This window comes from Herpailurus yagouaroundi, unplaced genomic scaffold, assembly GCF_014898765.1.
Source record: "Herpailurus yagouaroundi ecotype Mexico unplaced genomic scaffold, PumYag 196, whole genome shotgun sequence".
Lineage (NCBI taxonomy): Eukaryota > Metazoa > Chordata > Mammalia > Carnivora > Felidae > Herpailurus > Herpailurus yagouaroundi.
Window position 1 is genome coordinate 17,152,475 of NW_024412427.1, and position 17,168 is coordinate 17,169,642.

General features: G+C 44.6%; 1 protein-coding gene across 4 annotated transcripts in view; it reads right to left on the minus strand.

Annotated features, from left to right (window-relative positions):
- Nucleotides 1–6,244: 6,244 nt before the first annotated feature.
- Nucleotides 6,245–17,168, minus strand: part of RNF24 (ring finger protein 24) — a 74,378-nt gene continuing 63,454 nt past the window's right edge. For all 4 annotated transcript variants that reach the window (XM_040447595.1, XM_040447597.1, XM_040447596.1 and 1 more), the window contains 2 exons: nt 7,746–7,825; nt 6,245–6,768 (listed from right to left, as the gene is read on the minus strand). In XM_040447595.1, the coding sequence (XP_040303529.1) occupies nt 6,630–6,768; nt 7,746–7,825 (219 nt within the window). In that variant the 3' untranslated portion in view covers nt 6,245–6,629. The remainder of the gene's footprint in view (nt 6,769–7,745; nt 7,826–17,168) is intronic.

Below are 17,168 nucleotides of genomic sequence, written 5' to 3' on the forward strand. Positions count from 1 at the left end.
TGCCAGGTCTTGATCCCAAACGGCAGCTGAATATTTGGGTTGGAGATTACAGACCTGCAAATGATGTCTATCTAGGTGGGAATTTAGTGAATATGAAGGTAGAGGGAGAATAACTAGATGGAAAGAGAAGGAAAAGGCTGCAGAGCATGGTCTGAGAAGGGGCTGAGGGAGAGGAGCTCTTCAGGCACCTGCATTCAGAGGAGGTTTAAGAAGTGGTCCAGATTTGTTGCAGGGTCACAGATGGCCTTGAGGGGGCCAGTTTCCCCCAAGCTGCGGAGCCAAAGCTGACCTGCAGGGCTTCTCGTGAGTGGCGGTGAGGAGCAACAGCAGTCACCACAGGGGGACTTTGGAGTCTAGGTGTGTTTTTTCCCTCCTGACAGAATAGTTGGTATTTCCAAGCCTGAGATGCAGCTAGAGAGGTGGGGGGCGGGGTGGGCTAGTTCCACCACTTAAACCCCCCTGGGCACTAGCTCCCGCGTTTGTGAGATAGCTGGTGTGTCCCGTGGCATCTGCAGGGCTGAGGCCAGGGGGGCAGGTGGGGTCTCGGCCACCTCCTCCCTCGCTGTGGCCTGGTGCTCTGCTCCTCACCTCGGACCTGCTCCCCACCCCATGGGGGTGCAGGCCCGAAGCTCCTTCATCACAATCACATGTTGCTGGTGACCAGCTCATTTTGATCACAGCCACTTACCTTGACTTTCCATTGCTACACAGGCTCAAGAGGGGTGTAGGTGATCTCAGGCCCCTCTGAGTTGAAGGGTACATGCTCGGCACAAAGTATTTTCAAAACCTGCTTTTTATTTACATTTAAGTCAATTACATGCATGTTTTGTTTTTAAAACAGGAGTAATTAGCCAAAAATGCATTAAAATTTTAAAATAGCAATTAAATATACAAAAATATAGCTTACAAAAAACTGCGGATGTTTAAAAATATTCTGCTGCAGAATTCTTAGTGTACAAACACGTCTATGAAACCTGAGGCTCAGAGTTTCATAAACTTTTTTTTTTTTTTTTTTTTTTGAGGGAGTTATACAAGATCTAGTGAGTAAACCCCAGTGGGCTAAACTACAGGACTAAACTACCCCCCTCCATCCTGGCAATGATGTCAAGAAACCCAGAGACGACAGTTATGAGGAACACTCTTGGAAGACCAGGCTCTCTCCAGGAGGAGCTTCCCTAACACCGGCCCCACCTACCCACCTGCTGTAGCATGGCCTGGGAGGGACAGTGTGCAGCTGGCCCTAGATGCAGGCACAGGGAGCTGAGAGGAGCTTCACCAAGTACAGACCGGTCCCTTGAAATTGGCGGGGACCACATTCTAGGTCCATGTCCCTGGAGCAGGGAGGGTGTTCTCTCTGACCTGAGAGCCACAGAAGTGAGCACTGGATTGGTAAGCAAGGGTGCAATGCTCAGTCTGAAAGTGGAACCAAACTATTAGCATTTTGCAAAGTTGGGCTCTAAAGCTGAATCGGACAAAGACAAACTTACTGAACAAGCCCCTCTATTTTTCTTGTGATATTCCCACTCAAGTGGAAGCACAGTCCGTGGCATGGGGGATCTTTCATTAATATTATCTACTAAAGAACCACTTCCGGTTAACAACTGCAGATTTCACCAGAATTTAGACATTGTGAATTTAGACACATTCATCTCTTTTACTTAAGAAACTCGTAATAGCTGATGTGAAAGACATTCTAACCCAGGGCCAGATACTCAGGTGACAGAAGGGTGGCATTTCACATACAATTCCTTTCAAGTTTCAGGTTAGGGGCCTAAATTGCACTTTTAATCCAAGGAAAGCGCTGGGCTGCTGCTCTGGGAGGCAGGAAGCCAGGGAGGGGGGTGAGAAGCAATGTAGGAGTCCATGCCCCTCCCCCTAGGGCTGCCTGGAAGAAGCAGCTTTGTAAGACATTTTTTTCTTAAAAGATTTCTGTTGTCGAATGGAGAAAATTCTGCGGCAAGCATTTTCTTTTTAATGTGTGCATAAAGAGTGGGGAGGGAAAGGGAGCAGAGCCAGGACCTTGAAGACGGACACTGAAGTGTGTGTATCTATGGTTAGTCTTGAGGAGACTAGCCACCTACCTGCTTAGCGTCATCTGAGACATCTGTCCCCCAAACAGAAGGATGCCTCAGGCTTCAGTTGCCGCTTATCAGACTCCTGCCTCAGAAACACAAGAACTCGCCTAAGAAATGACAGTTGTAGCCAGACGTCACCCCATCGGATGGGGTTGGATGGGGACCAGGGGGGTGTAAAGGCTGTTGGACCTGGACGAGAGGCTTGCATTGCTGTTCTCAGCAACACAGCAGAGCCTGCTGTTGGGTGTCCTGTCACAGACCAGACTGTCCTTGTGCAGTCTGGAAACTGGTGGTGCTCTCATATTATCTGAGTGTGTGGTAAGGGTCAGGGAGGGATTGCTATTTCTGCTTTGTATGGAAAACTAGAATTTTAGTATGCTGCAATCAATAAAAAATGCCTTATTCAAAAGGGAATGTGATTGCAAAGACATCCTCCAATTATGGGCTCACCTTGTACAGATATTCAGACTTCTGAGATGGCTCTTCCCCCATGAATAGGAATGCTCCTTGGATATACTGGTCTGGTATCACATGAGTAAAAGAGAAGAGTTATATATACACGTGTGTAATCCCTGTTTATGTGCAAATGGTCACTGGAAGGCTCTACATGGAACATAGTGGAACACAGCGGGTGTTCAAGGGGCAATAAGTTGGGCTAGCTAGGTCAGGGATGCAAGGAAGACTCGTGATTTGCGAATTATATGAAGGGATTACCTATTCAAAAATTTATGGAATAGCTGCCAAGGAGCACCATGGGCAAAGACAGATGGAGGTGACTGGCAAGATCAGGAGAGGAAAAGGAAGGGACCCAGGTAAACGCAGGCCCTACCCCAAGGGACCTCCTGTATCTCAGGAGGCCCTTGCTGAGGTTTTGTTGCTACCTGAGCTACAGAGGAGCCCTATGTGACTGGCATGATCCTGCCTATAATTAGGAACCTCCACAACCCCAGGCCTACTGCCCACCAGGCTTTGGACATGTGTGGTCCTCATGAGAGCCAGCAAAAACGTCACTACAATTCTTAGAGGGCAGAGAAGGAAATCAGCTTCGGGAGGCTAACTTGCATAAAGACACATGGCTGGTGAATGGCAAGGGATGATTAAACTCACTCAGCACTTTTTCTGTCCAGAGCCTCTCTGTGTTCATTTCATAATTCTCAGAAAGCCTTTCAGAAAAACTACAGTTCAGAATAGCTTAGCAGAGCAAGACCAGGCCATAGAGGTGGCAGGCTTTGGAGTGGGGCTGTGGAAAGGTACAAATTGGTCCTCTAATGGGTCCAAGGGACTTGGCACTGGGGCAAAGGATCTTAATTTTGTCAAGATGTGTTAAGAACAGGCTATCTGGCAATGATGGAATGTTCCCTGTATTCCTCAGCTTAGACTTCCCCGTGGGCCATCTACTCGCATCTGGCCTTTTCTGTCTAGTCCAGCTCCCTGCCTTGGTGGGCACAGGCTACGAGGACCTCACCTGCCAGGGACAGGCCCAACCACATCACACTGTGGCAGAGAGAAGCGGCAGATGACAATGTCTTATGCCTACTTAATCAAGAATCAAGTCAGGCTGGTTTTGTTCCCTGTCTCTAAAGCCGCCTGAATTCAGCTGTACTCCTAGCAACTAGATAATGGTGCAGCCACCCATGGAGTTCAGTTGGGGCTGAGTTACATTCTTTTAGCCCACAGCATACAAGTAACATCCGACCTTTGAGCTGCTTAGACACAGCAAGACAAAGTAAAAAAAAACAACAAAAACCAACACCTGCCATGTCACCCCCCAGTGGCCCAAGAGCAGACCAAAGTCCCCACGTGTCTACAGATTAACAAAAGATTGCCCGACAACTTCCCAACAAAAGACAGATGTGGCCAGGGTGGGCTCAGTGTAAGGTGTGAGCCTGTGCCAAGAGTATTAGGGGATCCTTAACTCATTCTTTAAAAAGTTCAGATGAAGATTTAGCCTTGTCCACAGACAACTGTGTTTTAATCAGAATTGAAGGTGTAAATTAAGCCCTGGCCATTGGCAATAATGACAGTGCAGCACAGAGTCCTGGAGGAGGACCCAGGTGTGGGGAGCAGGTGCATTCAGGTTGTCTTGCGAAGAGTGGCAGGAACTACTACTCTGGGTGACACTGGCTGAGCTGCGGTGGGACACCGAGCCAAGAAAGGAGATGGCGAGCAGAGTGAATATTCACCACTCCATATCCAGCCCCACCCTGGTGAAAGGGTGGCATTTTAAAAGCCCTCCGCATTCACAGGTGTGGAGGTCACGTTAGCGGCACCTCGTGGGGGTTGGTGCCCAATGGAGAGTGCACAGCATTCTGGCGCTTTCCTCTAATGGCTGGAACTATGCACCAACCATATCAACTTGCCCTTCCTGTGACAGGGAAATGAACTACTCTACCCACACATACAGGGACAGAAAAAAGCTGCAACTGATGAGTTATAATCTTGCCAAAGCTGTGAGCTGAAATCATTTGCAGTTTTTAGAGCATGCGAATTCCTCCCTTCAGGGGAAAACTTCTCTTTCCTGTTGGAACCTCGTAACAAGGTGAGATCTGTCCCAAGCCATCCCATGGGGAATGGTGGGTGTTGGCCACAACTGAGGCTAGTCTAGAAGCAGACCTACTTTTGACACTGGTCACTGGAAACATTTCACTGTAAACTGGGTGCTTTGCAGTATTCAACTCCATTGTGCTACCAACACAACGCAGAAATGGTGAAAGTAGGAGCGCATGAAAATCTCTTTTCAAGGATGCCCAACAGGCTAAGGCTTTCATATAAAAATACCCCACACTTCCTTGCCCTGTTGAAGCAGCCAGTTGGCGTGACATGAATAGGTCACAAGGAGGAAACAGCCAATTCTGACCAACTGGATTTGTAATTTTCCAAACTGGATTTTGTCCAGCACTTTCCTAGGCTAATGGGAATTTTCCTCATCTGACCCCAGCCATCTGAGCCAAGGACAGGTTCTGTCTCCCATTCTAAGATGGTAGAGACGAATCCAGAAAAAAGTCCCTGGAGACATGCCATGAACAGAGTAGTAAAGCTTCCTCCATTCTCTCTCCATACCATGCAGACCACATTTCCAATGAGAAACTGTCCTCACTCACACCTGGGGAATGGAGCAGAGGCAAAGCTCTTGACGAGGAGTCCACCCTATAACAGAAGGAGGTGGAAAGCAGTGCCGTGGAAAAGAACTTTCTATCTGACCCAAAGCCACTTCAGATGGCAAATTTATACAGCATTCATGAATCCGAATGGACTCTTCAGTCATTTCTAGAAAAGTTGGACAGAAAGAGCCAAAGAGCAGCATGCATTTCTCTCCTATAAAGACACTTTAAATTACTTATCGCAAGTCTGAATACTGAGGCACACACCAATGGGTGAACAGCCCTACGGGAGCTTCCTGAAACTATTTACAATTTCAAGTGGATCCCTCGCTTCAGAATTACAGAAAGATCTCATTTGGGATGCTTCAAATTGTTAAAAAGCCAATGACAGGCATTTTCTCAAGTAGAAACACAGGGCAGGAGAGGGAAGGAAACGGAAGGAGTGGGGAGAGGCAAGGGAGTCAGCATCCTCTCGTCTCAGCAGGGCCGGGAAGACTGGCCATTCTCAGGAAGAAGCTCCCCTTGGGAGCCATCTGAGAGGCTCACAGCAGCTCCTTACTGAGGCAGTGGGCTAAGACCAGCAGCTGCACTGGAACCCCACTGTATGGGGGTGGGCAGCACCCTGAGTCTCCCTGGGTCACACACGGACAGCACATCCCCTGCTGGGGCTCCAGATGGGCGGCCTGGCTGGGCTTCACTGGGGAGCTTGGGGGGGCGGGCAAGAATAAGAGGAAATGACTTCTGACCAGCCTTTCCAAGCGCATCTAATGTGTTTAGATGATTTGATAAGCAAGTGTCATGAACTTGAGGGAGAAGGAGTGGCGAGGGGGCACTGCTGCTCTGTGGTAACCAAAGCCCCTGGGTTCCAAGATGACCTTATCAAAGGAACATAATGTGAAAAGCCTTGTTGGCACTGCCTCACCAATCGTGACCAGTCGGGCTTCAACTGAGGTAACCGCTGGTTTTACTAGGCTCAGGGACTGCCAGGAGGGTCTGCTGCCCCAAACCCATGCACGCCCTCCCTCCCCCCCCCCCCCCCCCCCGGGCCCGCCCCCCCCCCCCCCGGCCGGGCTTTAAACACCTGCCCTCAGTTCCCTTCTCTAACAATCCTATCTTCCCTTCTGCTTGATAAAGATTCACCTTGACATGGAGAAAAGTATCTGGGAGACAGAGTAATGGCGTCAGTAAGAGACCCTCATGAAATTTCTTGAATGTAACCGGAAGGCTTATCCATCATCCACTCCTCTTCTCTTGGCATGGGGTAGTGTCAGCGTGCTTTGGTTGTCACAAGACCCAGCAGTCTGGCTTCCCAGCGTAGCTGGCCCGAGTTCTTCATGAGGCAAAGGAAGTGGCAGCTGGTGCCCCAGGTAGAGCAGCCAACGCAGAGACCGCGTGTGTTCCTCCTGGCTCCATATGGATGTCGGATCCCACAGCAGTTTGGTCCTTGGGGGAGCTATACGATGTTCTCTGCCCCAGGCAGGGGCCCCTGCGGGGGTCCACGGTCCTGCTTACTGTGCAGCTGGGCCAGCTGCAGAACTGGCATGTTGCACAGTGGACATACTTTACGAACCTCGAGCCACTTAATAAGGCACCTGCAGGATGAGACAACAACACAGGAGGAAGATGTCAGTCCCAGGCTTATGGCGCCCCCTGCCAGATGCCTCATGGGTTAAACACATCTGCCCCTCTAGCCAGGGGCTGGTGTGAACACTCAGATCCCAAGCAGCTCCACCAGCAGGTGGAGAATGCCTTTTACCCTCTGGAGAAATCAAAGCCTCTAATCTTCTAAAAGGTGATACGAATCAGCCACAGCATGCTATACCCTCGAATCATCCATGACTTAAAGGATGAAGTACACTGAGGAGGGTGGTGGGAAGTAGGAGAAATACAAGTTTTTAATAGAAATGAAAACAAAAAATTGTGAGAGAAGAGGGAATATTAGTATGTTGGCATAGGAGATGGCTTCACACTCCCACTTACATTCATACTTTATTTATTTTGATTTAAAATAACTGGTTTTTAAGTTTTTAGGAATAGAAGCTCTCGTTGGAAAATTCCATTTAAAGCAGCTGTTTGTAGCCTCAGCTCTAAGGAGGTGTGGGCTTATTTGGCCCTCTGCCCAAAGTCCTGCCTGGCAGTCATGTTCCGCCACCCCGGTCCCTCCTGATGTCACATATGTACACACACACACGTGCACGCACGCACCTCACTCCATAGGGTGCCTTGAGCTTGCTGCATTGCAGACTAATGATGAAGCTGTCCGGCTTGTCTGGCACTGCTCTAAACCCACAAGTAAGTGGCTCAATGTGCCTCAAATTCAGGTCCCTTTAAATAATTCCACACCAGGGGCACCTGCGTGGCTCAGTCAGTTAAGCGTCCAACTTTGGCTCATGATCTCGCCACTGGGTGAGTTCGAGCCCCATGTCGGGCTCTGTGCTGACAGCTCAGAGCCTGGAGCCTGCTTCGGATTCTGTGTCTCCCTCTCTCTCCCTCTGCCCCTCCCCCCTTGCTCGCTTGCTCTCTCTCAAAAACCAAACATTAAAAAAAATAATTCCATACCAATACTCACTTTCTGTGAAAGGCATGCTTACATGGACAAATGCCCAACTCATCTCGAGGCTTGAAGTCTTCTAGACACACTGCACAGAGCTGAAAGACAATTGCACACATGAAGCAGAGTGCTAAATACTCTCCCAGGCCCCAAAGTAAAGTGCAGGCCCCCCGAAGCCAGCCATTTGAAGGGACTTACAAGGTCCCACAACTCCTTAAGTGAAAGAAGCAGGCTTGAATGGGCGAGGTCTTCTGAAGAGTCTCCTGCTCTTCCTGTCACACATCTTCAAGATGGAGGGCAGACAGGAGAAGACAGAAAGCAAGAAGCAGCTTCCTTTACTTCAGTAGTCAGAAGAGTCTGACTTGGCTTATTCTCAGTAGACAGGCTAAACATAAAGCGGTTGTCCTGGGTGGGTGAGGGGCTGGCTTCGCCAGGGAATGCTCTGCCCGCTCAGCAGCACGGCCCCTGAGGGGAGTGCTCATGCCCTGGGCCAGGCCCTGGAGCCCTCCTTTGGTTTTCACAATGTAGACACTATAAACTACATGGCACAGCCTGTGGTGACGTGCTTCTCACAGTCCCTGGGGTCCCTCACTTACGGGCTGCCTTGTCAACGTCTTTGTCATATATAAAGTTATTCAAGAGTCTCTAATAGTGAAACTTACGAAAATACACAGACGGGGCCAGGCTCACTCTCTGACAGGTGGCTAGGCTCCACTGCCTGGAAAGAGGCCTTCACTTCCAACCACTACTCCTTGGGCACACAGCAGCGTCCAGAGACATCAAGTATTGCATATACCCACTTCACAGGCAAGAAAACAGAGGCTTGGAGCCACCCTGGTGAGTGGCCGGACCCGGCTGAGGACCCAGGTCTGTTGCACTGATGTGCTGCTGTCCTACTTGTCTCCTGCCCAAAGGTTGAACTCCTCCCTGCTTGTTTCCCTGTCCATCTCCAGGGATCCTGATTCAACCGTCACCATTTCTTGTCCATCCAGCTGACACGGCCTCCCTGTTGCCTGTTTCTTAACCTATAATGTGTAGCCCAGTGTCTTCTTACGTTATGTGATAGGCCACGTGGCTCTTGGTGCCCTGTGGCCAGTGCTGTGAATCTCAGTTTTCCAACACCCTTCTCTGGGGAGCTCTCAGGAGCCTTGTACACAGCAGATAGGATCTTCACAGGAGGAGAATGGTAACTGTCTTATCAAGATTCAGCCTTACCATGGAGACAGCAGGAGAGCAGGGGAGGAGGAAGGACAGACTGCTGGCCTTGGCTCAGACACCCACTAGCTGTGGAACCTCTGTCATCATGTGGCCTCTCAATCTCTGTTCCTTCATCTGTAGAGTGGGGACACTACCTGCCCCCACTGTCATCAGTTCAGACTGGGGACAGGGCTGAGGAGGCAGTAAGGCAGTCTACCAATACCAGTTGTTTTTATTTATGTTTAAATTTCATGACGGGAACACTATTTTTAAGACCATTTTTGACGTCTGCAGGAAGGCTGAGAACGAGCTGTGTGGGTAAAGGTGAGAAACTAGCAGTTCCAGCCTTGGGGGTGATTTTTTGGGCTTCTGCTTAAAAGGAGAAATGATGTTCCCATCTGGTAGGCATTCTGGGAAGGCCCAGCTTTCCTCCCAGCACAGGGAGGGAAACAGGGTCAGGACTGCTGGCTCTGCCCTGTGGAGATTCAGCACTGATCCTACCAAAGAGCAAGAAGTTGGACAAGCCACTCAATTTTAATTTGCTTATTTTTCTAGGATCCAAAATTAGATGTGTAGCCTTTTTAAAATGGAGTTACAATTAATGGTTATAATGTGCTATTATGTTGTTAAACAAATTCTAAAACCATAGTCACCTGTAAGGAAAAAAAGGTTAAATTCTGACATGTTAAGTGCCAAAGGTGACCAAAAGCAAGGGCAGTCATGAAGAGAAAAGTCTCCGATCTGACTTTTCAGAAGTTCCATGAAGGGCCAAACGAATTTTACAACTTTACAGGTCCTATTTTGCACTCTACAGTATTTCAACAACAAACTGCTTCTCCACTGTAACTTCCCATACCTTTTTAAAAATGGAGGTATATTTCACATAATATTCATCCCTTTAAAGTATACAATTCAGCATTTTTTAGTATACTCACAGAGTTGTGCAACCATCACCACTATCTAATTCCAGAACATTTCATTCCATGCTCCCAAAGCCCACACCCATAAACAGTCACTCCCCATTCCCCCTTCTCGCAGTCCCTGGCAATCACTTACAACTTTCTGTCTTGATGGATTTGTCTATTCCGGTCATTTCCAGAATGGAATGGAATCATGAAATGGTATCATACAATAAGTGGTCTTTTTTGTCTGCCTTCTTTCATTTAGCAAAATGCCCTCAAGGTTTATTCATGTTGTATCATGAATCAATATTTACTTTTATGGCTAAATAGTAGTATGGATATACTATATTTGTTTATCCATTCAATTAGTTGATGGTTACTTGGATTGTTTCTACCTTTTAGCTATTATGAATAATGTTGCTCTACTCTAAACAAGTAACACGAATTTTCAATTCTCTGGGTATATATCTAGGAGTAATTGCTAGGTCATATGGTAATTCTGTATTTAACTTTTTGAGGAATTACTAAATTGTTTGTTTCCCAGGATGGCTACATCATTTCACATTCCCACCAGCAGTGTATGAGGGTTCCAATTTCTCCATATCATCAGGTAATTTTTATTGTCTTTTTGATTATAACCATCCTAGATGGTATGAAGCGGTAATCTCATTGTGGTTTTGATTTGCACTTTCCTAATGACTAATGATGTGCTTATCGGCCTGTTGTATATCTTCTTTGGAGAAATGTCTGTTCAAAATTCTTTGTCCACATTTTTGGTTGGGTTATTTTTCTTTTTACGGGTTGTAAGAGTTCTTTATATATTCTAGATACAATTCCTTATCAGATAGCCAACTGATTTTGACAAAGGTGCAAAAAAGCATTTCAATGGCAGGACAACCTTTTCAACAAATGGTGTCGGAGCAATTGGACATCCATAGCTGGCTATCACCAAAAGCATGATATCACCCCTAAAGCATAAGCAATTGAAGGAAAAAAATAAATAAAATGGACTTTATCAAATTAAAAAACTTTTGTTCTACAAAAGACCTTGTTAGGATAAAAAGGCTGATATAAAATATTTGCAGTTCTTTTTATTTTGTAGGCTTTTTATTGAATTGTAACAGTTATTTCTATGTTGTGGATACTACCTACTCTTATCAGATAGAAGATCTCCAAGTATTTTCTCCCTGTGGGTTATCTTTTTACTTTCTTGATAATAAGGGTTTTTAAATTTTGATGAAGTTCAATTTATCTTTTTCTTTCGGTTGCTTGTGCTTTAGGTGTCATATCTAAGAAACCATCGTTTAACCCAAAGCCACGGAAATTTCTATCTATGTTTATTTCTAAGAGTTTTGTAATTTTAGTTGTTACATCTGGGTCTTTGGTCCATTTTTAATTTTTATATATGGTGTGAAGCAGAGCCCTAACTTCATTGTTTTATACAATTTGGTTATCCCAGCACCATTTGTTGAATCAACTGTTCTTTTCTTATTGAATTGTCTTGAAGTGTCTTGATGCACTTGTTGAAAATCAATTGACCATAATTGTATACATTTGTCTTTTTTTCTTAAAATAACCTTTTTGGGGGTGCCTGGGTGGCTCAGTCAGTTAAGTGTCCGACTTCGGCTCAGGTCATGATCTCATGGTTCATGAGTTCGAGCCTCGTGTCAGGCTCTCTGCTGACAGCTCGGAGCCTGGAGCCTGCTTTGGATTCTGTGTCTCCCTCTCTCTCTGCCCCTCCCCTGCTCTTTCTCTGTCTCTCTCAAATAAATAAATAAATAAATAAATAAATAAATAAATAACTTTTTTTTTTTTTTTTTAAAGTTTGAGAGAAGGAAAGAGTGTGTGCATGCATGTAAGTTGGGGAGGGGAGAGAGGGAGGGAGAGAGAGAATCCCAAGCAGGCTCCATGCTGTCCAGCTCAGCCCCGATGTGGGGCTTGAACCCATAAACCGTGAAATCATGAGCTAAGCTAAAACAAAAAGTTGGATGCTTAACCAACTGAGCCACCTAGGTGCCCCATATAGGTTTGTTTCTGAACTCTCAATTCTATTCCAGTGATCTGCACATCTCTCCAACTGGTAGGATCACACTGTCTTCAAACTGAGGCTTCGTGTTAAGTTCTAAAATTGGGAGATGTGACTCCTCCAACTCTGTCCTTTTGCAAGATTGTTTTCAGCTATTCTGGGTCTCTTGCATTTTCATGTGCATTTTAGGATCTGCTTGTCAATTTTCACCAAAAAAAAAAAAAAAAAAAAAAAAGGCAGCTGTGATTTTGATCGGGATTGTGTCGATTCTGTAAATATTTGGGGGAATATTGCCATTTTATCAATAGTAGGTCTTCCAAACCACAAACATGGTAGGTTTTTCCACTTATATAGGTCTTCTTTAATATCCTTCAATGGTATTTTGTACTTTTCAGTGTACAAGTCTGAGCTTTTGTTAAATTAATTCCTACCTGCTCTTTTTGATGCTGGTGTAAATGGAATAGTTTTCTTAATTTCACTTTTGGATTATTCATTGCCAGTGCATAGAAATACAGCTGGTTTTTGTATGTTGATCTTATTTGTTGCACTCATTTATTAGCTCTCATGATTTTTGGTGGATTCTGTAGGGTTTTCTGTTTTTATAAATTCATGTCATCTGAAAATAATAGTTTTCCTTTTTCCTTTCCAATCTGGATGCCTTTTATTACTTTTTCTTGCCTGACTGTTCTGGCTAGACCCTGCAGCACAATGCAGTACAACTGCAGTACAATGCTGAATAAAAATGGCAAGAGCAGACATCCTTGTCTTGTTCTGATCTTAGGGGAAAAAGCTTTCAGTTTTTTACCATTAAGTATGATGTTAGCTCTGTGTTTTCCATAGATCAAGTTGAGGAAGTTCCCTTCTATTCCTAGTTTGATGAGTGTTTTTATCATGAAAGAATTTTCAATTTTGTTAAGGGCTTTCTCTGCATCTACTGAAGTGACCATGTTTTTTTTTTTTTTTTTTTCCCTCCCTTTATTCTGTTAATAGGGTGTATTACATTGATGGATTTTTCTTTGTTAAACCAACCTTGTATTCCTTGGGATAAATTCCATTTGATTATGGCGTATAATTCTCTTTATATGGTGGTGGATTTAGTTTGCTAGTATTTTGTTGAGGATTTTTTCTCCTATGTTCATAAGAGATACTGGTTTGGAGTTCTCTCTCTCTTTTTTTGTGTGTGACGTCTTTGTCTGGTCTTTACATTAGGGCCTGATAGAAGGAGACAGGAAGAGTTCCTCATCACTCTTCATTTTTTGAAGTCAAAGAATGGACTATGATAATGTTAGTCCTGCCAGAAGCTGGGATAGGAAGACACATTTACGGACTGGTTAGTCTATAAATACTTGAGTTTGCTTGTTTTACATGTTAAAAGTCAGAAAAGTTCTTAACTGATGGCACCTGCAGAAAGCAGAAGGAAGCTGAGTCAAGTAGCTCCAAAGTAATTTTTTTGCAGGTTGGGGAACAGCAGAAGCTTCAAGTCTGTGGGGGCAGTGGGGACAGCATGTGATGACTCCAGACTCAAACACCTAGGGCCACACTATTTTTGTTTTGTATCCAAAATGTTATTGGGATGGTTTCCCACTCGTCTTGATTCAGGGTGCTTTTAGTGCTGCTTTTATCTGAAGGAGCATCCTTCTGTTAAGTCTTACTTTTCTTCGTGTAGGTTGGCAGAGGAGAGTGAAGTAGCTAACGCACAAAATTACTATTTGTGCATGGTTAAAGGTGGTGGTGATTTTACAGCAACCTGGGCATTTCACATTCATGAAGTAGGAACTGGGGCTCTGCACTAGATGCTTCTTCTTGCGTTTCCTCTTCTCTTCTGGAGAGGGAACGGAGGAGCTTCTGTGTGAGGGCATTTTCTGGTCGGGGGAGGTTATCACCATGGGAAAGGCTAGGGTCACACTCTTTCTCTATGCTCAGAAGCTGGATAATATACCCATTCCACTCAACTTTCTTAAATCTCAATTTCTACAAATGCAAAATAAGGAATAATACCTATCTTATCTGAGTTTTTAAAAATGTGAGTTCCCTTGCTCTTAAGATAATTATATGAAGTAACAGACATCTTAGTAATCTTGCCACCTTGTACACTGATTCCAGAGGCAGCATTTCTAGTTCAGAGGTGTCATTTAAGGTTGGAATCTTTGGGAACTATGAAAGCAACCTACAGATGGTTCTGCCATTCAGGAAAGGTCCAGCTTTCTGGTTCCAAATGAAGTACAGTGGACAGTCCCTTCCATGGCCCTCATATGTTCATATCCTTGGCCCACTGCTGTACACACCTCATTGATTTGTGACCTTCTCTCCTATGGGGCCAGTGTTCTCTAATGGAAGGGAGGGACTATACCCACTCAATCTCTAGGGTCTTACATACTTTCAGTTCTTTGTACACGCTTTGGATTTTTGTTGTTGTTTGGTTTTAACTATTTTTGCAATTTTAACAAACCTTGGACAAACCTCAGTTGGGCTCCAAATATTTGTATATTTTTAAAAGTAAAATTCGAGAATGTGATATGTAAGAAGATGGATCAATAGTCCTAGAAAGACTGAATGGGTTTAAATCTCTTTCTATATAAGACAAGAATGTGGTAAAACTTGCACTGCCAGAGCCACCTCCTCACTGGAGCAAAGGGAAGGGGATGAGCCTATGGGGAGGTGAGGAGAAGAAGGAAAAGATATTTTTTACTTCACACAGGGGGCAACTCCAATGGGTCCAACCTTTCTGTAGTCTCTTCTTATGGAAAGCAGGACAGAGCAGGGCTACAGTGTACCTGCCACATTACTCCTCTGCCTGACCTGAGAAAACCGATGGCTCTTTCTAGTCCTTGTGCAGCTAGGTTCCCAGCTGGTGCCGAGATGCAGAGGGAAGCAGGGTGTCCTTTCCCTTTTGTAAGTACAGGCAATACCTGATGGAAGGGGGGTTGGGCCTGAATTTATTCAAACTTGGAAGCTACATGGATGGCTCTACCACTGTATTGTGGATGTGGACTCAGGGTTCTACAAAACTATGCATATTCTGATTGACCCATATAAGCACAGCAGGTAGATGAGGCCTTCTCTGGTGGGGTGGCAGGACAGAAAGAGTGCAATGTGCGGGCACATGGGTGGTTCAGTCAGTTAAGCATCTGACTCTTGATTTCAGCTCCAGGTCATGATCTCATGGTCATGAGGTCATGCCCCTCTTCAGGCCCCATGCTGGGCATGGAGCCTGCTTAAGATTCTCCCTTTCTCTCTATCTCTCTCTGTTCTTCCCTCACTCATGCATGAGCTCTCTCCCTCTCTCTCTTCCCCCAACCCCCCAAAAAATGCAATGCAAAAACAAAATCTGAATAATGGCTGAAAATCAGCCTTGGTTAAAGTCAAACCTACATATTTATGAAGCTGAGTAAACCACAAACAGGATAAATCCAAAGAAATCTATGCTCAGATATATCATAATTAAGTTATTGAAAACTAAGGACAAAAAAAACCTTTGAAAGCAGTTGGAGAAAAAAGACACTGATAGAGGATCAATGACTTGAATGACTGAATTTCTCATTGGTAATGGTGAAGGCCAGAAGAAGTGGCACATTTTATTTTTATTTTTATTTATTTTTTCAATATATGAAGTTTATTGTCAAACTGGTTTCCATACAACACCCAGTGCTCATCCCAAAAGGTGCCCTCCTCAATACCCATCACCCACCCTCCCCTCCCTCCCACCCCCCATCAACCCTCAGGTTGTTCTCAGTTTTTAAGAGTCTCTTATGCTTTGGCTCTCTCCCACTCTAACCTCTTTTTTTTTTTTTTTTGTTTTTTTCTTTCCTTCCCCTCCCCCATGGGTTTCTGTTAAGTTTCTCAGGATCCACATAAGAATGAAACCATATGGTATCTGTCTTTCTCTCTATGGCTTATTTCACTTAGCATAACACTCTCCAGTTCCATCCATGTTGCTACAAAGGGCCATATTTCATTCTTTCTCATTGGAAGTGGCACATTTTAAAAGTGCTGAAAGAAAAGAAGTGTCAACCTAGAGTTCTATGCCCTTCCTTCAGGAATGAAAATGAAATAAAGACATTCTCAGATGAAGGCAAACTAGTAGAACTCAGAACCAGCAGATTTGCTTGAAAAGAAATGATAGAGGAAGTTCATCAGATAGAAGGAAAATGACATTAAGAAGGAAACCTGATGGTAACGCAAGCTGGTGCAGCCACTCTGGAAAACAGTATGGAGGTTCCTCAAAAAATTAAAAATAGAACTACCCTATGACCCAGCAATTGCACTATTAGGTGTTTATTATTATTATTATTATTATTACCTGTATCCACAGGATACAGGTATGCTGTTTCAAAGGGACACATGCACCCCCATGTTTATAGCAGCACTATCAACAATAGCCAAAGTATGGAAAGAGCCCAAATGTCCATCGATGGATGAAGGGATAAAGAAAATGTGGTATATATATACAATGGAGTATTACTCGGCAATCAAAAAGAATGAAATCTTACCATTTGCAATGACGTGGATGGAACTGGAGGGTATTATGCTAAGTGAAATTAGTCAGAGAAAGACAAAAATCAAATGACTTCACTCATATGAGGACTTTAAGAGACAAAACAGATGAACATAAGGGAAGGGAAACAAAAATAATATAAAAACCGGGAGAGGGACAAAACAGAAGAGACTCATAAATATGGAGAACAACTGAGGGTTACTGGAGGGGTTGTGGGAGGGGGGAAGGGCTAAATGGGTAAGGAGCACTAAGGCATCTACTCCTGAAATCATTGTTGTACTATATACTAACTAATTTGGATGTAAATTAAAAAAAAAAACAAAAAAACAGTGCAAAAAAAAAAAAAAAAAAAAAAAAAAAAAGAATAACCCAGAAAAAAAAAAAAAAAAGGAAACTTGAAGGGGCACCTGGCTGGCTCAGTTGGTTAAGTGTCCAACTCTTGATTTCGGCTCAGGGCGTGATCTCACAGTTTATGAGCTTGAGTCCTGCATCAGGTTCTGTGCTGACAGCATGGAGAGTGCTTGGGATTCTCTCTCTCTGCCGCTCCCCTGCTCTTTCTCTCTCTTTCTCTCTCAAAATTAAATAAACATTAAAAAAAAGAAGAAGAAGAAGGAAACTTGAAGGGGCACCTGGGTGGCTCAATCACTTAAGCATCCAACTCTTGATTTTGGCTCAGGTCACAGTCTCACAGTTCATGGGTTCAGGCTCTGTACCGATGGGATGGAACCTGATTGGGATTCTTTCTCTCCTTTCTCTCTGCCCCTCCCCTCAGCATATGCACACACATGGACTATATATATATATATATATATATATATATA